Below are 27,485 nucleotides of genomic sequence, written 5' to 3'. Positions count from 1 at the left end.
GACTACGTGGTACTTTTTAAAGCAAGTATATGTAAAGATCCACAATGAATTTATTTCAAATACCTTCTTTAACAGCTAGTGATCAGACATAAATGACGGCCATGACACTGGGCAAATATCCTTTGTGGATTTTTTCTTAGTACAATGTCAATCTGCTTTCACTGGAGCCTTCAACTGAAGGATGAACCATTTAAAAATGGAGATGTTCTTCACCAGTGAAAACAAGTGCTCAGTCATGTAACAGTGTTTTTTTTTAAGTAAAAACTGTATTCAGATGTAGCCAAAACTTGTCACTAGTTGATCCTTGTTCTGTGGTGCATTATATTTATCACTTTTCAAAAACAGGTGGTTTTTCTGTTTCATCCCCAGATTTTGCAACAGAGTGGCTGTAACAAAGGCATATGGCAAATGTACTGAAATAAAAAGTACATTACTGGCAAAAAACTAATTGTGTAAAAGCGAAAATACAGATTTACATAGGTGAACATGAAAAGTGCTCACTAGTGATGGCCCAAAGCCGCAAAAGGATAGCTGCACATCGATGTGCGAGAGAAAAGACTGGTGATCTGCAAAAACCAGCAGCGAAAATTTTGTTGGATGTGTGTTTTTGTGTAGGCTCTCAGTTGTCCAGGTGGTTTCCATAGTAGAGAAGCTTGAATCTTCGACTGGACTGGGTTGCTTGACGCAAGGACATTTCGCTTCAAAACGTGTGTGTGAGACTCTGTTTAACTGACCTCTGATTCGGGATGTTTTTCACTAACACATTGTACTGTCGAAGTGTATGAAGGAGAGGTATCACAGGTCCTTTCGTCCTGCTGCTGTTAGACTGTACAATCTGCACTGGTCCAAGTACGTAAATGTATATATTTGCTTAGACATATCTCAGGTTAAACTGATAATTTTGTCAAATCTGCTTCAATGTACACACACTGGACTAGCTCAAGTCACTGCACCTGCTGTATTTGTATCCTACTTACAATGTACATAGTATTTCTGTGTGTGTGTGTGTGTGTGTGTGTGTGTGTGTGTGTGTGTGTGTGTGTGTGAGTGAGTGGTGAGTGAGTGAGTGAGTGAGTGAGTGAGTGAGTGAGTGAGTGAGTGAGAAGGTGTAGGTGCACAAAGAGTGAAGAAACATGGCGTCACACTTTCATACCATCAAAACATCTGCTGAAATGCAGAATTTCGATAAACTGGGAAATCCTTTTTCTCACTGCAGATTCTGTGGGAATGTGATGTCTCTCCATTAGTGCCCCAACTCCATGGAAGATTGACAAATTTACCAACGGACAAAATATTTAAATACTTTGTCAGTCAGAATGGGACACAGTGTGAGCACACACAACACTTCCAGACCTTGTGGACATGAACACGGAGAAAACTTACTTCATGCGTTGACAGTCAGCAACAGACAGAATGTTCCACGGTTTTCAGTGAGAGACTGACCGGACAATTATTAATTTTTTTTTTTTATCTTAATGAGTAGGAATCACAGACAGCAATAAACAGATTATTTAACTTAAAGTTAAACAAAGAACTTTTGAAGCTTTCATGAGTTTCATGAGTTTTCTGCTTTAATATAAACTGTAAATTATTGTCCTTGTCCAAACCTTGAACCTTCATGCACATTCGTGAACTTTTTCACGCCTGTCTATTGTATCATTTTCTGGTAAGCAGCCTTTGTGTGAAGACGTGTAGTGCGCTCGGCGGATTTTCATTTCAAGGAAAAAGACGGAACGACTGGAGCAGCGCCGCATCAAATTTTGCCAGAAACTGGGCAACAGCCAGGCGGAAACCATTCGGATAATTCAGACGGCTTTCTGTGACTTTTCAGTCGTGTGACTATTTGAGAAATTGTGGAAGAGGTGGGCATGTCACAGCATGTCCTGTGAGACTTCAACACGGAGGCGCTTTTGCTCCGCCGTTAGCAGCAGCATCAATTTCGCCGCCACTCTTTTCATGGCCAAATCTTCTGTCACAGTGGAATGTACCGAAAAAGTGCTGATGTCCATCTCTTCCACAATTTCTCGGACAGTCACACGATGGTCCCACATCACCACAGCATTAATCACCAAAAGCCGTCTGAATCTTCCGAATGGTTTCCACCTGGCTGTGGCCCAGTTTCTGGCAAAATTTGATGCGGCGTTGCTCCAGTCGTTCCGTCTTTTTCCTTGTAATGAAAATCCGCCGAGCACACTACACGTCCTCACACAAAGGCTGCTTACCAGAAAATGATGCATGCGCATGAAGGTTCAAGCTTTGCTCATGCAAGCACACGTGATTCAAATCCATCAGGTTTTTGCAAAAAAATAAAAAGGTCTGATACTTTTCTAACAGACCGCGTACATACAAATTTAAAAAAGAAAACATTGTAGGGACTCAAAAAAGTCACATAACTGTCTTCTTCAAAAACTCACTTTGTCCTTCTCGAACAGACAGGAGCTCCACACTGAGCTCTGTGAGTCAAACTCTGGATTATACAATTCATGTAAAAAAGGACAAAACTGATGGTGAGTCCACATTAACTTATTGTACCTAAATAAATTAAAACATTCCACACGAGGTGTTTTCATGCAGATGCTATCAGGCACACAGTAGTGGGGAAAAAACACACAATCTGAACAGAATGTGCATTGTACAGAAATGAGGAAAATGGATTCATTTAATATTTAGCTCATTTTGTATTCCACAGTAACAAGTTTTTAGTTAGTGCTACAGGTTGTCATAACAGTAATCAGTGCGCAGATTATTTTTGTGACGTGTCTAACGTGACACGCTTTCAGTGACAGCTGAGCTGCAATCCATGTCCACTTGTGCTGAATAGACAGTGGAGCTTACAGAAGCCATGAATAAACCATCAACTGCACGAAATGCACAAAACAAATCTCTACGCCTGATCTCCGCTCAGTTTTGAGCAGACACAAAACTTTCTGATGAACTGTGTAGACATTAGCTGACAAGGAACTCATTTTGCACTTTATAACATGAACTTCATTCATAAAAATCACGGCACACAGCTACGATCATTGTATACCCATTGCCTGTGATATTGAAATGATATTGCTCTTTTTTCCTGAGTTCACGTCCAAACTCATTCCAGTCATGTCACAGTGGACATCTGCTGTTGCTGCTGCGTTGGGCGGACATGGAGTACTCTGTGAGGTGTTTGTGCATGGCCTGTGTGGTATTTGCGCATCCTGCAGCCTTGACGACTCTTCTGCGGAAGTCAGGTGCACCTTCAGACTTCACAGGAACCATTGCGATCATGGCAGCTTGTGAGGGGATAACAAGCGGGACTCGTAAGGTCCTGGCAGCAGCTGTGTGGCTATTCGGCAACATACGGCATTCGACATGATTTTATGACCGCACAATGACCACTGAATGGACCCGTCCCTGTCTAATGGGGGTTGTAGTAGCTGAAAAGTCTCAGGATTTTCCTTCCAGATCTCAAAATAAAGACAAGTCATCACTTACAACTCATGCATAATTCTCAAAAGGCTCATGTTTCACATGTGATTTTGCTACACTTCTGCCATGATCATGGTGCAAATGTGTACAGCAATTTGTCTGAAATCCCCCCCCGGCCAAACTCTCAGCTGAAGTACAGCAACCTGAAGAATCCATTATTGGTTCTTTGTCAGTTTCTGGGAAACATTTTTTTTATACATCTCAGCACGAAACACAAATGGTTCACTGTTTAAATGCAAAGCAGGAAAAAACAAAACAACTAATTTAATCATCACATAAATCAAAAAAAAAAAAAAAAATCAGAGTGACTATTTTAACACAGAGTGTAAATAGCATGACATTATTTTCACCATATATATTAACAAATGAGAATAATACAAAATTCTACTTGAACGTATCATGGCCATGTTAGGGATTATGGTTGAGGTTCCTTCTTGCAACACTCAACAAGCACTTGGGAACTGAGGACACTAATTGTTGAAGCTTTGTAGGTGGAATTCTTTCCCATTCTTGCTTGATGTACAACTTCAGTTGTTCAACAGTTCAAGGTCTCCTTGTCATATTTTGTGCTTCATAATATGCCACACATTTTCAATGGGCGACAGGTCTGGACTGCAGGCAGGCCAGTCTAGTACCCGCACTCTTTTACTACGAAGCCACGCTGTTGTAACACGTGCAGAATGTGGCTTGGCATTGTCTTGCTGAAATAAGCAGGGATGTCCCTGAAAAAGACATTGCTTGGATGGCAGCATGTGTTGCTCCAAAACCTGGATGTACCTTTCAGCATTGATGGTGCCATCACAGATGTGTAAGTTGCCATGCCATGGGCACTAACACACCCCATGCCATCACAAATGCTCACTTTTGAACTTTGCTCTGGTAACAATCTGGATGATCTTTTTCCTCTTTTGTCAGGAGCACACGACGTCCATGATTTCCAAAAGCAATCTGAAATGTGGACTCATCAGACCACAGCACACTTTTCCGCTTTGTGTGTGGCCATTTCAAATGAGCTCGGGTCCAGAGAAGGCAGCGGTGTTTCTGGATGTTGTTGATGTATGGCTTTCGCTTTGCATGGTAGAGTTTTAATTTGCACTTCTAGATGTAGCGACGACCCGTGTTAACTGGCAATGGTTTTCTGAAGTGTTCCTGAGCCCACGCGGTAAGATGCTTTACACAATGATGTTGGTTTTTAATGCAGTGCCACCTGAGGGATCGAAGGTCACAGGCATTCAGTGTTGGTTTTCGGCCTTGCCGGTTACGTGTAGAAAGTTCTCCAGATTCTCTGAATCTTCTGATTATATTATGGACTGTAGATGATGGAATCCCCAATTTCCTTGCAATTGAACCTTGAGAAACATTGTTCTTAAACTGTTGGACTATTTTTTCACGCAGTTGTTCACAAAGTGGTGATCCTCACCCCATCTTTGCTTGTGAATGGCTGAGCCTTTTGGAGATGCTCCTTTTATACCCAATCATGACACTAACCTGTTTCCAATGAACCTGTCCACCTGTGGAATGTTCCAAACATGTGTTCTTTGAGCACTGCTGCCCCTGTCCCATCTTTTTCGAAATGTGTTGCATGTGTCCATTTCAAAATGAGCAGATATTTGCACAAAAACAATAAGGTTTATCAGTTTGAACATTAAATATCTTGTCTTTGTGGTGTATTCAATTGAATATAGGTTGAAGAGGATTTGCAAATCATTGTATTCTGTTTTTATTTACATTTCACAGAAAGTCCCAACTTCATTGGAATTGGGGTTGTAAGTTATGTATATAACACTGCAACATAACATTTTGTTATGTTACAGCGCTCTGTGACAGACTGGCATCCTGTCCAGGGTGTGCCCCCGCCTCCCTCCCTAAGACTGCTGGGATAGGCTCCGGCCCCCCGTCTTAATTGGACGAAACGGTTGAAGATGAGTGTGTGTGTTATGTTACAGCCTTATTCCAAAATGAAGTAAATTCATCTTTTCCCCTCAAAGTTCTACTCACAACATCTCAATGACATGAAAAATGTTTTTTGGAAATGTTTGCAAATTTATAAAAAAAAAGAAAAAAAAAAAGAAAAAAAAAATCACATGTACATAAGTATTCATACCCATTGCTCAATACTTTGTTGATGCACCTTTGGCAGGAATTTGTTGTGTGGGCCGCTGAAGAGGAGGTACTGCTGGCCCACCACCACCAGAGGGCACCCTGCCTGGAGTGCGGGCTCCAGGCACCAGAGGGCGCTGCCGCCTCACAGGAGCAGCCAGAGTGACAGCTGCCGCTCATCATCTTTGACAGCTGTCACCATTCGTCGGATCAGTGTCGGTATATCAGCCAGACGACATCTCCACCTATTTGCCGAGATATCGTTCGACCCAGAAGGTAACATATCCAGCCAGCGAATTATTCTTTGACTAGAAAATACCTTTTGCCTTTGTACAGAGAGAAGAACAGCAGGAGATTGCTACACGGATAAGTACTTACATTCCTGCAGTGTTTTTCCTGACTAGAGGTGGAGGTGGTGTTTCACCCCACGTGTTGCTGGGTGCAGACGCACCCACTTCTGACTGTTTCTGTTCCTCGCCAGCAGTATCGGATCCGACAAGCGGAGGCAGTGGCCACCTGGAGTTCGGGACTTGGCGGCTCCAGTATTCCCGGGGTTCGGTGGCGGAGGAAATCGTGTGGTTCCGGTTCGGCTTGGACGGACGTCTCCTACCTTCGAGCCTGCCCACACGACACCGTTGTGATTGACTTATCGCTACAATTATTATTATTGGTTGTGATTGTTGTGCTTGTTTCACAACAGTAAAGTGTTGATATTTGACTTCCTCCATTGTCCGTTCATTTACGCCCCCTGTTGTGGGTCCGTGTCCCTACACTTTCACAACAGGATATCTCGGCCAACGTCATGGATCCCGAGGGGCGTCAACCGGCTGTTGAACGGCCAATGGAAGACCAGGGCGCGCAGGCGTCCGCCGGAGGGGTGATCGGTGAGTTGCAGCAGATCCTCACCGCTTTCACGACTCGGTTGGATTTGATGACCGAGCAGAACGTCCTCCTGAACCGCAGGGTGGAGGCTCTCGCCGCGCAGGTGGAAGCGCGCCCTCCGGGCGCCGCTGCGGCTCTCCCTCCCGTCGACCCTGCGCGTAACAGCGACGTTCCACTGGTCGTTCAACGACCCCTCCCACCTTCCCCGGAAGCATACATAAGCCCCCCAGAGCCGTACGGAGGCTGTGTGGAGACGTGCGCGGATTTCCTTATGCAGTGTTCGCTCGTCTTCGCACAGCGTCCCGCCATGTACGCGACTGACGCTAGCAAAGTAGCTTATGTGATAAATCTGCTTTGTGGTGAGGCACGCGCTTGGGCTACAGCGCTCTGGGAGCAAAATTCACGGCTCCTTCAGACATATGATGGGTTTGTGAGGGAGTTCAGAACAGTGTTCGATCACCCAAATAGAGGAGAGACCGCTTCAGCCGTGCTGCTGTCAATGAGACAGGGGCGCCGGAGCGCAGCTGCCTATGCAGTCGACTTCCGCATCGCGGCTGCGAGGTCAGGCTGGAATAGCACTGCCCTCCGCGCCGCCTTTGTAAACGGACTGTCGTTGGTTCTAAAGGAGCACCTGGTGGCTAAGGACGAACCGCGGGATTTAGATGGGCTTATCGATCTCGTCATACGATTGGACAATCGGTTGGAAGAACGCCGTCGGGAACGAGACGAAGAGCGTGGCCGGGCACGCGCCGTCCCTCTCCCTTCCGGTTCCGATCGCGCTCCGCCCTCCCCACGCTCCATGGTCCTTGCGCCCCGTGTGGTTACAGCTCCCCCTGCTGACGAAGCTATGGACACGAGCAGGGCCACATTTAGAGCACCAAATAGACAGAGGAGGCTGGACCACGGGTCGTGTTTTGTTTGTGGCTCGATAGAGCATCAATTGAGAGACTGCCCCGAGCGGTTAAACACCAACGCCCGCCCCTAGAGACTGGGCTAGGGGTGGGCCGAGACATTCACGTGGGACACACCCACATTGCCACTCGACTCCCAGTTACAATCCTTTATGAGGATTTAATCCTGAAGGCCCCAGCACTGGTGGACACGGGCTCTGAAGGGAATCTGTTAGACAGCAGATGGGCCAGGGAGATAGGGTTCCCTCTGGTGGCGCTTACCTCGCCTGTGCAGGTGCGGGCACTAGATGGCTCCCTACTCCCTCCAATCACTCACAAGACACCACCAGTAACCCTGGTGGTGTTGGGAAATCACCGGGAGGAGATCAAGTTTTTTGTGACTCCAGCCACCTCCCGTGTGGTTTTAGGATTTCCCTGGATGTTGAAACACAACCCCCGGATCGATTGGCCGTCCGGGGTAGTGGTTCAGTGGAGTGAGACCTGCCATCGGGTATGTTTAGGTTCCTCGGTTCCTCCCGGTTCCCAGGCCAGGGAGGAGGTCAGAGCCCCGCCCAATCTAGGGACGGTGCCGGTGCAGTACCATGACCTTGCGGAGGTGTTTAGCAAGGACCGGGCGCTCACCCTTCCCCCGCACCGCCCGTATGATTGTGCCATTGATTTGGCTCCGGGCGTTGAGTTCCCGTCCAGTAGACTGTACAACCTCTCACGACCCGAGCGCGAATCAATGGAGACCTACATCCGGGACTCTTTGGCTGCCGGGTTGATCCGGAATTCCACCTCCCCGATGGGTGCCGGTTTCTTTTTTGTGGGGAAAAAGGATGGCGGGCTACGTCCATGCATCGATTACAGGGGGCTGAACGAGATCACGGCTCGTAACCGATACCCCTTACCCTTGTTGGATTCTGTGTTCACGCCCCTGCATGGAGCCAAAATATTCACCAAGCTTGATCTGAGGAATGCGTATCACCTGGTTCGGATCCGGAAGGGAGACGAGTGGAAGACGGCATTTAACACCCCGTTAGGTCACTTTGAGTACCTGGTCATGCCGTTCGGTCTTACAAACGCTCCCGCGACGTTCCAAGCATTGGTTAATGACGTCTTGCGGGACTTCCTGCACCGATTCGTCTTCGTATATCTGGACGATATACTCATCTTTTCTCCGGATCCTGAGACTCATGTCCGGGATGTACGTCAGGTCCTGCAGCGGTTGTTGGAGAACCGGCTGTTTGTGAAGGGCGAGAAGTGCGAGTTTCACCGCACTTCTTTGTCCTTCCTGGGATTTATCATTTCCCCCAACTCCGTCGCTCCTGATCCGGCCAAGGTTGCGGCGGTGAGAGACTGGCCCCAACCCACTAGCCGTAGGAAGCTGCAACAGTTCCTCGGTTTTGCTAATTTCCACAGGAGGTTCATTAAGGGCTATAGTCAGGTAGCTAGCCCCCTGACAGCCCTGACCTCACCAAAAGTCCCCTTCACCTGGTCGGATCGTTGCGATGCCGCGTTCAAGGAGTTGAAATGGCGCTTCTCGTCTGCACCTGTTCTGGTGCAGCCCGATCCTAGTCGCCAGTTGGTGGTTGAAGTGGACGCCTCGGACTCAGGGATAGGAGCTGTGCTCTCCCAGAGCGGGAAGACCGATAAGGTCCTTCACCCGTGTGCCTATTTTTCCCGCAGGTTGACCCCGGCCGACCGGAACTATGACGTCGGCAATCGAGAACTCCTTGCGGTGAAAGAGGCTCTTGAAGAGTGGAGACATCTGTTGGAGGGAACGTCCGTGCCATTCACGGTTTTCACTGACCACCGGAACCTGGAGTATATCAGGACCGCCAAGCGGCTGAACCCCAGGCAAGCCCGCTGGTCACTGTTCTTCGGCCGTTTTGACTTTCGGATCACCTACCGTCCCGGGACCAAAAACCAGAAATCGGATGCTTTGTCCCGGGTACATGAAGATGAAGTCAAGGCGGAGTTGTCGGATCCACCGGAACCCATCATCCCGGAGTCCACTATCGTGGCCACCCTAACCTGGGACGTAGAGAGAACCATCCGGGAGGCCCTGGCACGAAGCCCGGACCCCGGAACGGGGCCGAAGAACAAACTCTACGTCCCACCAGAGGCTAGGGCTGCAGTCCTGGGCTTCTGTCACGGCTCTAAGCTCTCCTGTCATCCAGGGGTGCGAAGAACCGTGGCAGTTGTCCGGCAGCGCTTCTGGTGGGCGTCCCTAGAGGCCGACGTCCAGGATTACATCCAGGCCTGCACCATCTGCGCCAGGGGCAAGGCGGACCATCGCAGGGCTTCGGGACTACTCCAGCCGCTGCCCGTGCCTCATCGCCCCTGGTCCCACATCGGCCTGGATTTTGTCACGGGCCTCCCGCCGTCCCAGGGCAACACCGTCATCCTCACGATAGTGGACCGATTCTCTAAGGCGGCCCACTTCGTGGCCCTCCCGAAGCTCCCGACGGCCCAGGAGACAGCGGACCTCCTGGTCCACCACGTTGTCCGGCTGCATGGGATCCCGACAGACATCGTCTCCGATCGCGGTCCCCAGTTCTCCTCGCAGGTCTGGAGGAGCTTCTGCCGGGAACTGGGGGCCACGGTGAGTCTCTCATCCGGGTACCATCCCCAGACCAACGGGCAAGCAGAACGGGCCGATCAAGAGGTGGAGCAAGCCCTGCGTTGCGTGACAGCCGCGCACCCAGCGGCCTGGAGCACCCATCTGGCCTGGATCGAGTATGCCCACAACAGCCAGGTGTCTGCAGCCACCGGCCTCTCCCCTTTCGAGGTGTGTCTAGGTTACCAGCCTCCTTTGTTTCCGGTGGTTGAGGGAGAGGTCGGTGTGCCCTCGGTCCACGCCCACCTACGGAAGTGCCGTCGGGTGTGGCGTACCGCCCGTTCTGCCTTGCTGAGGGCCCGGATGAGGACAAAGGCCCATGCAGACCGTCGGCGGGCCCCGGCCCCTACGTACCGGCCAGGGCAGGCAGTGTGGTTGTCTACAAAGGACATACCCCTACAAGTGGACTCCCCTAAGCTGCAGGACCGGTATATCAGTCCGTTCAAAATCGTCAAGGTACTCAGTCCAGCCGCAGTGAGGCTTCAGCTCCCAGCCTCACTGCGGATCCATCCAGTTTTCCACGTGTCCAGGATCAAGCCCCATCACACCTCACCCCTCTGTGCTCCAGGTCCGGCACCACCTCCTGCCCGGATCATCGATGGCGAGCCGGCTTGGACTGTGCGCCGGCTCTTGGATGTCCGTAGGATGGGCCGGGGCTTCCAATATTTGGTGGACTGGGAGGGGTACGGACCTGAAGAACGCTCCTGGGTGAAGAGGAGCTTAATCCTGGACCCGGCCCTCCTGGCCGATTTCTACCGCCGCCACCCGGACAAGCCTGGTCGGGCGCCAGGAGGCACCCGTTGAGGGGGGGGTCCTCTTGTGTGGGCCGCTGAAGAGGAGGTACTGCTGGCCCACCACCACCAGAGGGCACCCTGCCTGGAGTGCGGGCTCCAGGCACCAGAGGGCGCTGCCGCCTCACAGGAGCAGCCAGAGTGACAGCTGCCGCTCATCATCTTTGACAGCTGTCACCATTCGTCGGATCAGTGTCGGTATATCAGCCAGACGACATCTCCACCTCTTTGCCGAGATATCGTTTGACCCAGAAGGTAACATATCCAGCCAGCGAATTATTCTTTGACTAGAAAATACTTTTTGCCTTTGTACAGAGAGAAGAACAGCAGGAGATTGCTACACGGATAAGTACTTACATTCCTGCAGTGTTTTTCCTGACTAGAGGTGGAGGTGGTGTTTCACCCCACGTGTTGCTGGGTGCAGACGCACCCACTTCTGACTGTTTCTGTTCCTCGCCAGCAGTACCGGATCCGACAAGCGGAGGCAGTGGCCACCTGGAGTTCGGGACTTGGCGGCTCCAGTATTCCCGGGGTTCGGTGGCGGAGGAAATCGTGTGGTTCCGGTTCGGCTTGGACGGACGTCTCCTACCTTCGAGCCTGCCCACACGACACCGTTGTGATTGACTTATCGCTACAATTATTATTATTGGTTGTGATTGTTGTGCTTGTTTCACAACAGTAAAGTGTTGATATTTGACTTCCTCCATTGTCCGTTCATTTACGTCCCCTGTTGTGGGTCCGTGTCCCTACACTTTCACAACAGAATTTCAGCCTTAAGTATTCTTGAATATGATGCCACAAGCTTGGTGCACCTATCTTTGGCCAGTTTTGTTTATTCCTCTTTGCAGCACCTCTCAAGCTCCATCAGGTTGGATGGGGAGCAGTTGGATCGGTCCATTTTCAGATCTCTCCAGAGATGTCCAATCAGATTCAGGTCTCAGGTCTGGCTGGGCCACTCAAGGACATTTACAGAGTTGTCATGAAGCCACTGCTTTGATATATTAGGTGTGTGCTTAGTGTCATTGTCTTGCTGAAAGATGACCCTTCACCCCAGTCTGAGGTCAAGAGCGCTCTGGAGCAGGTTTTCATCCACGATGTCTGCCACCACCATGCCTCACTGTAGGGATGGTGGCTTCTGTCTGGCCACTCTACCATATAAGCCTGATTGGTGGATTGCTGCAGAGAAGATTGTCCTTCTTGAAGGTTCTCTCCACAGAGGAATGCTGGAGCTCTGAAAGAGTGACCATCAGATTCTTGGTCACCTCGCTGACTAAGGCCCTTCTCCCCGATCCCTATGTTTAGATGGGCGGCCAGCTCTAGGAAGAGTCCTGGTGAATCAGAAATTCTTCTATTTACAGATGATGGAGGCCACTGTGCTCATTGGAACCTTCAAAGTAGCAGAAATATTTCTGTACCCTTTCCCAGATTTGTGCCTTGAGACAATCCTGTTTTGGAGGTCTACAGACAATTCTTTTGACTTCATATTTGGTTTGTCCTCTGACATGCACTATCAACTGTGGCACCTTATATGTAGACAGGTGTGTGCCTTTCCAAATCATGCCCAATCAACTGAATTTGCCGCAGGTGGACTCCAATTAAGCTACAGAAACATATCAAGGATGACCAGTGGAAATATGATGCACCTGAGTTCAATTTTGAGCTTCGTGGCAAAGGCTGTGAATACTTATGTGATTTCTTAGTTTTTTATTTTTAATAAATTTGGAAAAATTTAAAAAACAACTTTTTCCACACTGTCATTATGGGGTACTGTGTGTAGAATTTTGAGAAAATAAGGCTGTAACATAAAATGCATATTAGACAGGCTTCATCACTTGTGCACTTTAAATCACTTAAAACCTCATCTCTTTTCATTGGCTTTTAACACTAAGTGAAATGATGTGCATTTTAAATGTTTTTTGGTATTTTAATGCATTTATTGAGTTATTTTTTATGTATTTTATTCTTACTGTACAGCACTTTGGACCCTGTGGGTGATTTCAAAGCGCTTTATAAATAAAGCTGGATTGGATTGGATAAAATGTAGAAAAAGCGAAGCTCTGCGAATACGTTCCGGATCTAGTGTGTATATATATACAGTAATAAAGACACCAATGTACAAGTCAGTTTTTTTCTGTATGTAGAAGTTTTTAAAGTTTTTAATTGGGACTGAGTTTAACAACAGACAAGAACTCAGTAGAATGAGTGGACAACATCTGCTGTTAGTTAACAAGGAGTTAAATTCCAAAAATCAAGAAGATGGACAAATAAACATGCTGGACAACATATTAAAGGATTACTACAAGCCCTGGCAAAAATTATGGAATCACCGGCCTCGGAGGATGTTCATTCAGTTGTTTAATTTTTTAGAAAAAAGCAGATCACAGACATGACACAAAACTAAAGTCATTTCAAATGGCAACTTTCTGGCTTTAACAAACACTATAAGAAATCAGGAAAACAAAAATTGTGGCAGTCAGTAACGGTTACTTTTTTAGACCAAGCAGAGGGGAAAAAAATATGAAATCTCTCAATTCTGAGGAAAAAATTATGGAATCATGAAAAACAAAATGCTCCAACACATCACTAGTATTTTGTTGCACCACCTCTGGCTTTTATAACAGCTTGCAGTCTCTGAGGCATGGACTTAATGAGTGACAAACAGTACTCTTCATCAGTCTGGCTCCAACTTTCTCTGATTGCTGTTGCCAGATCAGCTTTGCAGGTTGGAGCCTTGTCATGGACCATTTTCTTCAACTTCCACCAAATATTTTCAATTGGATTAAGATCCGGACTATTTGCAGGCCATGACATTGACCCTATGTGTCTTTTTTGCAAGGAATGTTTTCACAGTTTTTGCTCTATGGCAAGATGCATTATCATCTTGAAAAATGATTTCATCAACCCCAAACATCCTTTCTATTGATAAGAAAAGCGTCCAAAATATCAACGTAAACTTGTGCATTTATTGATGATGTAATGACAGCCATCTCCCCAGTGCCTTTACCTGACATGCAGCCCCATATCATCAATGACTGTGGAAATTTACATGTTCTCTTCAGGCAGTCATCTTTATAAATCTCATTGGAACGGCACCAAACAAAAGTTCCAGCATCATCACCTTGCCCAATGCAGATTCGAGATTCATTACTGAATATGACTTTCATCCAGTCATCCACAGTCCACGATTGCTTTTCCTTAGCCCATTGTAACCTTGTTTTTTCTGTTTAGGTGTTAATGATGGCTTTCGTTTAGCTTTTCTGTATGTAAATCCCATTTCCTTTAGGCGGTTTCTTACAGTTCGGTCACAGACGTTGACTCCAGTTTCCTCCCATTCGTTCCTCATTTGTTTTGTTGTGCATTTTTGATTTTTAGACATACTGCGTTAAGTTTTCTGTCTTGACGCTTTGATGTCTTCCTTGGTCTACCAGTATGTTTGCCTTTAACAACCTTCCCATGTTTGTATTTGGTCCAGAGTTTAGACACAGCTGACTGTGAACAACCAACATCTTTTGCAACATCGCGTGATGATTTACCCTCTTTTAAGAGTTTGATAATCCTCTCCTTTGTTTCAATTGACATCTCTTGTGTTGGAGCCATGATTCATGTCAGTCCACTTGGTGTAACAGCTATCCAAGGTGTGATCACTCCTTTTTAGATGCAGACTAACGAGCAGATCTGATGTGATGCAGGTGTTAGTTTTGGGGATGAAAATTTACAGGGTGATTCCATAATTTATTCCTCAGAATTGAGTGAGTCCATATTCTTTTCCCTCTGCTTGGTCTAAAAAAGTAACCGTTACTGACTGCCACAATTTTTTTTCTTGATTTCTTATAGTGTTTCTTAAAGCCAGAAAGTTGCCATTTGAAATGACTTTAGTTTTGTGTCATGTCTGTGATATGCTTTTTTTCTACAAAATTAAACAACTGAATGAACATCCTCCGAGGCTGGTGATTCCATAATTTTTGCCAGGGGTTGTATGTGGTCCAGGAAAGGTAAGTTTGGGGCTCCCTGCTAGACCTGTTGCTCCCGCGACCCGATCTCTGATAAACGGCTGAAGATGAGTATGAGTAAACGAGGTCTGTACAGGAAAATATCAGACCTCTGTGTTTTTCACAGAGCACAGGAAGGATAATAATTTGTTCATTACATATATATATATATATATATATATATATATATATATATACACACACTGCGGACCGACTGTCATGGTCACCAGTCCGATATTGGAAACTATACGACCGGTAATCAGCCAATCAGAGTGCGCGTAGCACCACAGCCATATATTAATTGGTGTCATTTGATGCAGACGAATGTGGACTACTGACCCACAGAGTCGGAAACACGACAATAAAAACCTGAGTGCATTTAATTTGTTCCTTCCCTGCCCCAGCTCTTAATTGGGATTTTGTGCATTGTTGTAGTGTGCTTTTATTGTTGGAGTTCATTGTCTTATTATTGTGTTTGTTTTGGGTGATGATTCCTGGGAAAGTGCAATATTAAGTTAATAATAACTGCAGTATTAATAACCATGTGATTTTTTTTATACAAGTTGTATTGCACTGTAAGCTGCACAACCGTTCAAACGTGGGGGGGTTTGGATTTATATTTCAGAAAATACAGCAATGATTTTACCATCATGGTGTTTCCATTTTCTTCCCTCACCTTTTTCTTGGCTCCACTGTCCTGAGGCAGCTCCTTCTCCTTCTTTCTCTTGTGTCCTCCCTCTGACCTCCCACCCTCCTCTACAGAAGATGGAGCTTTTTTCTTGGGGGGTGGGTCATCTGTCAGTTTCCAGCGACTCACTTCCCCATTGTCTAACCTGCGCTTCCCCAAGCCGTCTGTCTGGTCCTGAGGAAGCAACAGAGAGAATTTTAAACTTGTTAAGTGTTTTCAGAGTCTACAAATATGACATCACTCATTTCTGGTCAGGTTGGTACATTTTCACATCATTACCGCTGCATGTCAGTGCAGTTGTTTAGCGGAGGCGGCAGCGATTTCAGTTCTGTATTTAGGTAGTGTAAAGTGCAGCTTATTCGTAGCTTTGGAGGCCAGGCTGGGCGAATTGGAGACTCGGCTCCGCACCGTGGAAAATTCTACAGCTAGCCAGGCCCCTGTAGTCGGTGCGGACCAAGGTAGCTTAGCCGCCGTTAGTTCCCCCTGGCAGATCCCGGGCAGTCGGGAAAGCAGGCTGACTGGGTGACTGTGAGGAGGAAGCGTAGCCCTAAACAGAAGCCCCGTGTACACCGTCAACCCGTTCACATCTCTAACCGTTTTTCCCCACTCGACGATACACTCGCCGAGGATCAAACTCTGGTTATTGGCGACTCTGTTTTGAGAAATGTGAAGTTAGCGACACCAGCAACCATTGTCAATTGTCTTCCGGGGGCCAGAGCAGGCGACATCGAAGGACATTTGAAATTGCTGGCTAAGGCTAAGCGTAAATTTGGTAAGATTGTAATTCACGTCGGCAGTAATGACACTCGGTTACGCCAATCGGAGGTCACTAAAATTAACATTAAATCGGTGTGTAACTTTGCAAAAACAATGTCGGACTCTGTTGTTTTCTCTGGGCCCCTCCCCAATCGGACCGGGAGTGACATGTTTAGCCGCATGTTCTCCTTGAATTGCTGGCTGTCTGAGTGGTGTCCAAAAAATGAGGTGGGCTTCATTGATAATTGGCAAAGCTTCTGGGGAAAACATGGTCTTGTTAGGAGAGACGGCATCCATCCCACTTTGGATGGAGCAGCTCTCATTTCTAGAAATCTGGCCAATTTTCTTGGATCCTCCAAACTGTGACTGTCCAGCGTTGGGACCAGGAGGCAGAGCTGTGGTCTTATACACCTCTCTACAGCTTCTCTCCCCCTGCCGTCCCCTCATTACCCCATCCCCGTGGAGACGGTGCCTGCTCCCAGGCCTCCAATAATCAGCAAAAATCTATTTAAGCATAAAAATTCAAAAAGAAAAAAATAATATAGCACCTTCAATTGCACCACAGACTAAAACAGTTAAATGTGGTCTATTAAACATTAGGTCTCTCTCTTCTAAGTCCCTGTTAGTAAATGATATAATAATTGATCAACGTATTGATTTATTCTGCCTAACAGAAACCTGGTTACAGCAGGATGAATATGTTAGTTTAAATGAGTCAACACCCCCGAGTCACACTAACTGTCAGAATGCTCGTAGCACGGGCCGGGGCGGAGGATTAGCAGCAATCTTCCATTTCAGCTTATTAATTAATCAAAAACCCAGACAGAGCTTTAATTCATTTGAAAGCTTGTCTCTTAGTCTTGTCCATCCAAATTGGAAGTCTCAAAAACCAGTTTTATTTGTTATTATCTATCGTCCACCTGGTTGTTACTGTGAGTTTCTCTGTGAATTTTCAGACCTTTTGTCTGACTTAGTGCTTAGCTCAGATAAGATAATTATAGTGGGCGATTTTAACATCCACACAGATGCTGAGAATGACAGCCTCAACACTGCATTTAATCTATTATTAGACTCTATTGGCTTTGCTCAAAAAGTAAATGAGTCCACCCACCACTTTAATCATATCTTAGATCTTGTTCTGACTTATGGTATGGAAATAGAAGACTTAACAGTATTCCCTGAAAACTCCCTTCTGTCTGATCATTTTTTAATAACATTTACATTTACCCTGATGGACTACCCTGCAGTGGGGAATAAGTTTCATTACACTAGAAGTCTTTCAGAAAGCGCTGTAACTAGGTTTAAGGATATGATTCCTTCTTTATGTTCTCTAATGTCATATACCAACACAGAGCAGAGTAGCTACCTAAACTCTGTAAGGGAGTTAGAGTATCTCGTCAATAGTTTTACATCCTCATTGAAGACAACCTTGGATGCTGTAGCTCCTCTGAAAAAGAGAGCTTTAAATCAGAAGTGTCTGACTCCGTGGTATAACTCACAAACTCGTAGCTTAAAGCAGATAACCCGTAAGTTGGAGAGGAAATGGCGTCTCACTAATTTAGAAGATCTTCACTTAGCCTGGAAAAAGAGTTTGTTGCTCTATAAAAAAGCCCTCTGTAAAGCTAGGACATCTTTCTACTCATCACTAATTGAAGAAAATAAGAACAACCCCAGGTTGCTTTTCAGCACTGTAGCCAGGCTGACAAAGAGTCAGAGCTCTATTGAGCCGAGTATTCCATTAACTTTAACTAGTAATGACTTCATGACTTTCTTTGCTAACAAAATTTTGACTATTAGAGAAAAAATTACTCATAACCATCCCAAAGATGTATCGTTATCTTTGGCTGCTTTCAGTGATGCCGGTATTTGGTTAGACTCTTTCTCTCCGATTGTTCTGTCCGAGTTATTTTCATTAGTTACTTCATCCAAACCATCAACATGTTTATTAGACCCCATTCCTGCCAGGCTGCTCAAGGAAGTCCTACCATTATTCAATGCTTCGATCTTAAATATGATCAATCTATCTTTGTTAGTTGGTTATGTACCACAGGCCTTTAAGGTGGCAGTAATTAAACCATTACTTAAAAAGCCATCACTTGACCCAGCTATCTTAGCTAATTATAGGCCAATCTCCAACCTTCCTTTTCTCTCAAAGATTCTTGAGAGGGTAGTTGTAAAACAGCTAACTGATCACCTGCAGAGGAATGGTCTATTTGAAGAGTTTCAGTCAGGTTTTAGAATTCATCATAGTACAGAAACAGCATTAGTGAAGGTTACAAATGATCTTCTTATGGCTTCGGACAGTGGACTTATCTCTGTGCTTGTTTTGTTGGACCTCAGTGCTGCTTTTGATACTGTTGACCATAAAATTTTATTACAGAGATTAGAGCATGTCATAGGTATTAAAGGCACTGCGCTGCGGTGGTTTGAATCATATTTGTCTAATAGATTACAGTTTGTTCATGTAAATGGGGAATCTTCTTCACAGACTAAAGTTAATTATGGAGTTCCACAAGGTTCTGTGCTAGGACCAATTTTATTCACTTTATACATGCTTCCCTTAGGCAGTATTATTAGACGGTATTGCTTAAATTTTCATTGTTACGCAGATGATACCCAGCTTTATCTATCCATGAAGCCAGAGGATACACACCAATTAGCTAAACTGCAGGATTGTCTTACAGACATAAAGACATGGATGACCTCTAATTTCCTGCTTTTAAACTCAGATAAAACTGAAGTTATTGTACTTGGCCCCACAAATCTTAGAAACATGGTGTCTAACCAGATCGTTACTCTGGATGGCATTTCCCTGATCTCTAGTAATACTGTGAGAAATCTTGGAGTCATTTTTGATCAGGATATGTCATTCAAAGCGCATATTAAACAAATATGTAGGACTGCCTTTTTGCATTTACGCAATATCTCTAAAATCAGAAAGGTCTTGTCTCAGAGTGATGCTGAAAAATTAATTCATGCATTTATTTCCTCTAGGCTGGACTATTGTAATTCATTATTATCAGGTTGTCCTAAAAGTTCCCTAAAAAGCCTTCAGTTGGTTCAGAATGCTGCAGCTAGAGTACTGACGGGGACTAGCAGGAGAGAGCATATCTCACCCGTGTTGGCCTCTCTTCATTGGCTTCCTGTTAATTCTAGAATAGAATTTAAAATTCTTCTTCTTACTTATAAGGTTTTGAATAATCAGGTCCCATTTTATCTTAGGGACCTCATAGTACCATATTACCCCATTAGAGCGCTTCGCTCTCAGACTGCAGGCTTACTTGTAGTTCCTAGGGTTTGTAAGAGTAGAATGGGAGGCAGAGCCTTCAGCTTTCAGACTCGTCTCCTGTGGAACCAGCTCCCAATTCAGATCAGGGAGACAGATACCCTCTCTACTTTTAAGATTAGGCTTAAAACTTTCCTTTTCGCTAAGGCTTATAGTTAGGGCTGGATTAGGTGACCCTGGACCATCCCTTGGTTATGCTGCTTTAGACGTAGACTGTGGGGGGGTTCCCATGATGCACTGTTTCTTTCTCTTTTTGCTCCGTATGCATCACTCTGCATTTAATCATTAGTGATCGATCTCTGCCCCCCTTCACAGCATGTCTTTTTCCTGGTTCTTTCCCTCAGCCCCAACCAGTCTCAGCAGAAGACTGCCCCTCCCTGAGCCTGGTTCTGCTGGAGGTTTCTTCCTGTTAAAAGGGAGTTTTTCCTTCCCACTGTAGCCAAGTGCTTGCTCATAGGGGGTCGTTTTGACCGTTGGGGTTTTTCATAATTATTGTATGGCCTTGCCTTACAATATAGAGCGCCTTGGGGCAACTGTTTGTTGTGATTTGGCGCTGTATAAGAAAAAAGTTGATTGATTGATTGATAACTTGTGTAATGTCAGCAGTAATTAAATCTTCCATAGAAACTTTTCTCTTCCATTTAAAAATCTAAATCTAACAAGACTCATCAGGAGATGACACATCCCCCCCCCCCCCCCCCCCCCGGTCCCCACAAATGAATGAATAGTTTATCAGATACATTTTAGAAATATTTTATCAAATCAGTAATACAAAGTGTGTGTGTGGGGGGGGTGGGGGGGGGGGGAATCACCCAAGTACACCTTTATATCATTAATATGAATGAAACTGGCCAACTGGTTCTTGAGATATCGCGCTAACAAGCTTGCACGGACTGTGTGTTGAGTAGGGTTGTAGAAACCAGCGACTTAGGTGCTGTTGTTGGTGAGAAAAGGTTTACGGACCTTGACTTCGCTGACTATGTTGTGACCTTTGAGGAATCAATGGATACAGGCAGCACTGTGGTTTGTGGTTTGCAATGTTGTCTCACAGGAAGAAGGTCATGGGTTTGATTCCCACCTGTGGCCTTTCTATTTGGAGTTTGCATATTCTCCCCGTGTTTAAGTAGATTTGCTCCGGGTGCTCCGGTTTCCTCCCACATTTAAAGACATGCAAGTTAGGTGAATTGGAAACTTCTTAATTGTTCAGGTCTCCCTTGCAAAAGAGGTCTCAATCTCAATGGGACTAACCTGGTTAAATACATACATATATTTCTATACACACATACATTTATTGTTATTTACATTAATTATTAAGATCCTATTGTTTTATGTACAATTTGTAGATGTTCAATCAAGCCTCTCTATTTTGTCACATGATAATTTCACAATCGTTTATGCTTTATGTTTATACATGTGTTTAAGGCTGCAGCTATCGATAATTTTAGTAATCGAGTATTCTATTGATTAATCTAGTAATCAGATAAAAAGTACTTTTGTGTTTTTAAACAACATCAATAGTCCAGGGCTCTCCCTAAGCAGTGGCACAATGTCGCTGCGCCAGTGTTGACATTTTGCAGAAATGGGATGTGGTTTCTGTTTTTTGTTTTTCTCCCAACTTGTAAAATTTAACCATTTTAAAGTTTTTGTTTGTTTGTTGTTTTATAAAGGTCGGTGGACTGGGTCCCTGCGTAAATTTTTTTTTTTAATTGATCTTTCTCTGCAATTCAGCAGATGCATTTCAGTTGGAGGTTGAACATGCAGCCTCACGGTCAATTTTTATTATAATTATTATTTTATTTAAGTTACAGTGTTTGTGAAGCGTTGCCCCAAAAAGCAAAACACTCGGTGCAAGTCTGAGCAAAACACAGAAGAAAGAGTGGACTTTTACTGAGAGGATCTTTCAGAGACTGTCAGTGTTGCCGGGGACAGAGCTGTGACTCGCCTGGTGTGAGCGGTGTGCTGAGAGCCCCTCACACCGGGCAGAGAGAGACAACAGCCGGCTGCCGAGCAAATAGTCACTCCCCACGTACAGCGGACCGTGTGTTTGTTTGTTTTTTTGTTTTGTTTTTTTTTTAATAGACAAACCCACTGCTTCACTTTAAATGTGCAATACGTCTATTTCAGATGATCAGCATGGACCTTCTTTCTCTTAAAAGGCTTTATTTTACTCTGTTGGTTGTGTTGGAAAGTGGTAGCTTTTGGATTAGCCTTTAAATGGTTAATGGCATGCTTTAGTCTTCGTCTGTTTTTTTTTTGAGACAGAAATTAGTTCACCTTAAGGACAGGATCCCTAGTTACAAACAGAGCAATGTAGTGTATATCAGATGTCAGGAAAACTGTAATGAACACTACATAGGTGAGACGAAGCAACTTTTACACAAGAGGCTATACCAGCACCGCAGAGAGGTCGCCAGTGGACCTCAGTCTGCAGTTCATCTCCACCTGAAAGACACTAACCACACGTTTGAGGACAAGGAAGTTAAAATTTTAGCCAGAGAGAAGAAATGGTTTGAGAGAGGTGTCCCCTGTTTACAATGTGGTACTCAGGTCAAAGCAGTTTCAGTCTTTTGTTCATGGTAATGAGTCATTCACGTCATCAGGAGAGAGTCGTCTAGGGAGCCATCAGGGTAGGCTTCCCTCCTGTCATTAGGAGAGTGCTAACTAGAGCACAATAGGTGCTAATTAGAGCTATTGTTTAGTCACTAGCCTATAGCAGTCAGCCTCTCGGTAGGTGGGGTCTGGTTAGGTTAAAAAACTCCAGCTTTTGTTGGCTTCTGGTTTATTCTTCTCTACAAGAGTCAAGACAGAAGTCAGACTACCAGAGCAAGAATTTTAGCTGAGGAAGCTTCTGTGATTTGAAGCGAAACGTCCTCACGTCAAGCAACCCAGTCCAGTCGAAGATTCAAGCTTCTCTACTATTGAAGCACACATGCAAACACAAAGGCAAAATAATCACCTGAAATTGTAAACACTGCCATAAATTAATCTAGATGGAGGGCCAAAGGTCAAAAATAAATGTTGATCTTGAGTGAATTATATACATTTGAATAAAATGTATACTTCATAGAAAATGAACAATGTAAACTTAAATAGAATTTCCAGATCATAAAATCACTTCTACTTAATTTGCTTTTTAATGACAACATAGGAGTACTCACGATTGTAATTCTCTCTGCACACACGTGGACTCTATCGTTCTAACTTGACTCAGCAGAGAGCCGCACAGCGTTTGGAGCTGTGTGAACAGAACGGAAGACGATTCTCGTTTCTTTCTCGCAACAAGACAGGAGTCCCAGTTAGTAACTTTAATCCACACAAAAGTGACCCATGATTTCACATATTCAGGGATGAAAGTGGTGAAAAACAAAAAAAGCTGAAACCCAAAATTACCCCCCAACACCACGTGCATGAAAATGTTTGAATTCTAGAAGCTCTGAAATGCAATCTGGGACTATTCCAGACAATAAACTGCAGTGAGTGCAGCATCCATTTAGGTGAGAAAAAACCCAAACTTTCCTTATTCAAATTCATTCCAGTAGTATTCTGCTCTTACTAGGATGCAGCAGTTTTCTAGTTTGGCAGATAGGTCTGGAGGAAATCACTGAAGAAATTAACACATTGAAAATATGGTTTGACTGAAACAAACTGTCATTAAACATAAATAAGAGGGATGAAATGGAGGTGTAAGAGTCACTAGGTGTTCACAGGAAACATTTATTTCTGTATGTATGTATGTATTTATTTATGTATGTTCATTGTTAGTTGGTTTTATATTTTTTCTGTTGTATTTTTATTAAGGTTCTTTTTGTCTCTTTCTCTAAAATTGTATATAATCATTAGATTAGTTATTACTATTATTGTTGTGCTTGCTATTATTATTAATATATAAACAAAAATAAATTTAAAAAAATATTACAATTTGTAATACATTTGACTTTTTTACGACAACAAATGCTTGACAGCTGCAACTGCTTAATGCTAAGTTTAACATTGAAAATACCACAGACATGCTAACACATTAGCATCGGTCCCGCTTTTAAGTTATAAAATACATCTATCAACTGTTTCAGAAGACCATAACAGGTCAGTTTAACATAAAAAAAGGTAAATATTACTCACAACCATATGCTCTTTAGGTTTTAGCGGGGGAAAGTGAAAGAAAAAAATTAATCAACGAAGCAATGATCGAAGCACTGCAGGGTCTGTAATCAATGTAGAGAAATTATAATTTTCCTGACAAACACCCCCAAAAACAACGGCCAGTCTGAAGGACCGATAAAGGAATCGTTAAGTAAAAAGGTTATTGACTTCGGTGGATCGAATCATTTCTTAACGATACTCGAAAGGAACCGGTTCTCGATACCCATCCCTAACCATTAGCAAGTGACGCAATCTCTCCATAAATAACTGCAGCATGAGTGCGCACTGCACTGAAAAGCCAGACAGTGAATGAAGTCAGACAGACAGATTGGAAAAGGTGTAACGCGAAGGTAAGAAAAGCAGGAGCCAGTGGCACGTCTCGCCGATGAAGGTCAATCCCATGGATACTTTGGGCATAGGCAGGTTACAGTTCTTATCCCGAGTTGCCATCCATCTGACCTTCCACAGCTACTATGAGATAACGAGCAGCAGAGGCATGAATACCAAATGAAGGGCAGATCAAATGTGCACACAGGCTGCTCAATGAACAGCCCTACACACACAGTTACACAGCCACAGAAAGACGAAATGTACGGTGCATTGCGTCCTTGTTGATTTGTTTTGCAATGTAACCTCTGTGAAACAATCACAAAATAACATCTTATTTCTCCGATTCTCTGCTTTGTTTGAACTGAGGACACTTTCTCTGCAGCTCGCTTGACCACCGCGCACTTCTGTCTTCTCTCACTTTTTCCAAACGATTCACTCATGCAGTGATGACAGTCTTCACCTCAGTTAGCGTGGTGTAAATAAAACCCATACCGGTGGATTTTAGATGCTGTTTATTAGGGATGTTCCGATCGGGTTTTTTGGCCCCGATCCGATTCCGAGTCATCTGATTTTGAGTCCCGATCCGATACTTTAAAAAACTGAATGAACAATGAACAAATGCTAAATATATAATAATTTCATTTTAATCACCTTATTTTATTATTTATCACTTAAACAGTGCACTTCTCCTTGAGGTAGCTTGAACAATCAAGTAATAATCTACCAGACTTAAAAAAATGTACAAATTTCCATGTTATTTTATTTGTCTAAAAATAAATGTCCAAGGTTCCATGTTAAACAAGAAATGATCTAATCTGAAATAACAGGTGGTTTTAATTTATAGATGGTTTCTAAAGAACCATTTATTGATTTAGCTATTTTAATTACAAGTATTGTAACCTTTTTTTAAACAGTAATCAGAAATTTTGAGGTAACAAACAACAACAACAAATAACATTTCCAAGGATTTTTCTTCAGACACGTGGTTTCTGCACTGATCTGTGGTTCAAATCCCCGCCTAACTGGAAAATCACTACGGGCCCTTGGGCAAGGTCTTTAATCCCCTATTGCTCCCGGTGTGTAGTGAGTGCCTTGTATGGCAGCACCCTGACATTGGGGTGAATGTGAGGCATAACTGTAAAGCGCTTTGAGCATCTGATGCAGATGGAAAAGCGCTTTATAAATGCAGTCCATTTACCAATTGTACAGATCAGTGGTTTCTGCCACTAGTCTTCTGTGTTGTGGCCCGACGCCTCGTTCCTATTGGACAGCGCAAAGCTACGTCACAGCTCAGAGCGTCGAAAGTTCAAAAGTCAACTTGAAAAGTAAAAGTAAAAAAACAAAAAAAAAAAAAAACTTACATTTGCATCCTGAAAGTCCTCAGTGTACCCCTCTGATGCTTTATCAGTGTTCAACAAGTTCAGAGCAGCACAGTGAACGTGAATGAAGATGGAAGCTCTTTAAGACGCGCTCCTAAATGTGATGAATGCGCACGTCGCACGTGCACACACCATCTCTCACTCCGTTTTGCAGACAAACAATCACAGGACAACTTGTTTTTTTCTTTTTATTAATCAGATGACAGATCATCGTACTGAGGACCTGGTCAGCACCGGGTCCTCCTGCGCACGGAAGGATGACTGAGCAAGAGTTTCGATGGGAAAGTGTCCATCATCCTCTTGTCATTCCATCGAGGCTACAGGCTGAGCGCATAAACACACAAACAGCAGTTCTGCAAAAGAAACTTTGTGCGCATAACTCCCCCCACCTCTGTCTGGTTGAACTTATGTTTTTTCTTTTGTTCAATTAAAAAAAAAAAAGATTGGGTTGAACTTTGACCGCGGCGTCAGCCTCCCAACAAGCGGCAATGCACGCTCCCGTCAGAAGCGTCACATCAAAAACCGGGCTAAAGCGACGCTTCTGACGCCTCTAAAAAGCAATGTGTCTCACGCCTCTGACGCTTCCGACACGTGAAAGGCCCATTAATCAGCAATAATGAGCCTGAAATAGCGCTGATCAAAATAATGAGGATAAAATCTATATCGGATTCCTGATCGGGATGCAAGGTCCGATTTCGATCAAGTCTGAAACCACGTGATCGGGCCCGATTTCCGATCACGTGATCGGATCGAAACATCCCTACTGTTTATGCCGTCCACCTCTTACCAGTCTTTTCTGTGGGGACATGCGAGGCTGAATTTCTTCACAAAAAAAAAGAAAGTTATTTGATGAATGCCACAAAAAAAAAATAAAAAAATAAAAAAATGCAAACACTGGACAAAAACGCAAGGACACTCATGCAGAATTCATGGGGATTAGTTTAATTGGGGTTCATTGTTACGACTGTAATATCACAACTTACTTGAGGAATTGAATCCTCTGAGAATGTACGAGGTGATTGGGGCATGGGTGGGACTTGAACTGTGGAGCTTCTTGTTCAGAGGCAAGAGGAGTGCAAGTGCACCATCACAGCCCCCAAAAGTTCTAACAGCACGTAAACTGTTTAATTTCCCATCAGACCTTGAGATGTGATACTCACCTTACTGGTCTTGCCCTCCTTGTGGCATTTTGGACACTCCCAGCAGTTTGGGATCTCATCATTGATGATTCCTTCTGCTTTACCCATCTGTGGATAAAACAACAAAAAAATCTGATGTTAATTATCCACTGAACAGGAAGGGATGATAAAGATGAATCCAGGAGAGATGGGGTGGAGCTTGAACTGACCTTGAGGCAGCTGGGGTGGATGATCTCATTACAGATGGTACACTCCATGAGGGAAAGGCTGAACTTCTCCTCCTCAGAATCCACCGTGTCCTCCTTCCCCGCTTCACCACATGCAAAACACACCGCTGTGTGAGGCAACACCGGCTGCACCAAGTCAAAAAAGAAAGACTTACAGTTAAACATTTTGAAATTTTTAGATGCCTTGCGGAGTGTCAGTGATACTTTACCACTTCAGAAGAATATCTTTAATGTCACTGTACATCCTTCAATAATTGTTATCTGCATTTAATCAGCCTTTAGTCACACACACACACACACACACACACACACACACACACACACACACACACACACACACACACACACACACACACACACACACACACACACACACACACACACACACACACACACACACACACACACACACACACACACACACACAAAAGCAAGCAGGGTTTTTCCTGCATAGAGAAATGTGAGGCGACAACCACCTCATTAAAGTTTTGTGCCACCTCAGTCTCTGCAGGTGTCACCACGGGGCTTTGCCCGAAGTAAAGATTAGTGCAAAAAATTTTCATGACGTTTGCCCCATAAGGTGCAAATAATTCATAGTCGCCATCATTTTTCAGTTAACATTGTTAATATCGCAGGTGTGCACACAGTAGATGAGCATACACAGTGGCAGAAGATCAGATTCTGCTGCCAGCTGATGAAGACAGTTGGATTCATCAATGCAGCAAAACATCAGAGCACGAGGAACAAAGTACTTTTTTAAAAGCACATTCGTCACCTGCACAGCTGCTCTGCTTTCAGTT

The 27,485-nt window shown here is 44.5% G+C and overlaps 1 protein-coding gene across 1 annotated transcript in view; it reads right to left on the bottom strand.

Moving 5' to 3' along the window:
* Positions 1-26,850, bottom strand: part of zgc:158376 (uncharacterized protein LOC100101643 homolog) — a 56,978-nt gene extending 30,128 nt beyond the window's left edge. The window contains exons 1-3 of the mRNA XM_034165601.1: positions 26,668-26,850; positions 26,480-26,566; positions 15,417-15,602 (exon numbers count right to left, since the gene is read on the bottom strand). Of these exons, the coding sequence (XP_034021492.1) occupies positions 15,417-15,602; positions 26,480-26,566; positions 26,668-26,850 (456 nt within the window). The remainder of the gene's footprint in view (positions 1-15,416; positions 15,603-26,479; positions 26,567-26,667) is intronic.
* Between the last annotated feature and the right edge of the window lie 635 nt (positions 26,851-27,485).

This window comes from Thalassophryne amazonica, unplaced genomic scaffold (genome assembly GCF_902500255.1).
Source record: "Thalassophryne amazonica unplaced genomic scaffold, fThaAma1.1, whole genome shotgun sequence".
Classification (NCBI taxonomy): domain Eukaryota; kingdom Metazoa; phylum Chordata; class Actinopteri; order Batrachoidiformes; family Batrachoididae; genus Thalassophryne; species Thalassophryne amazonica.
The sequence above is the reverse complement of the archived record's forward strand: the minus strand, read 5'-3'. Positions and strand labels throughout refer to the sequence as shown.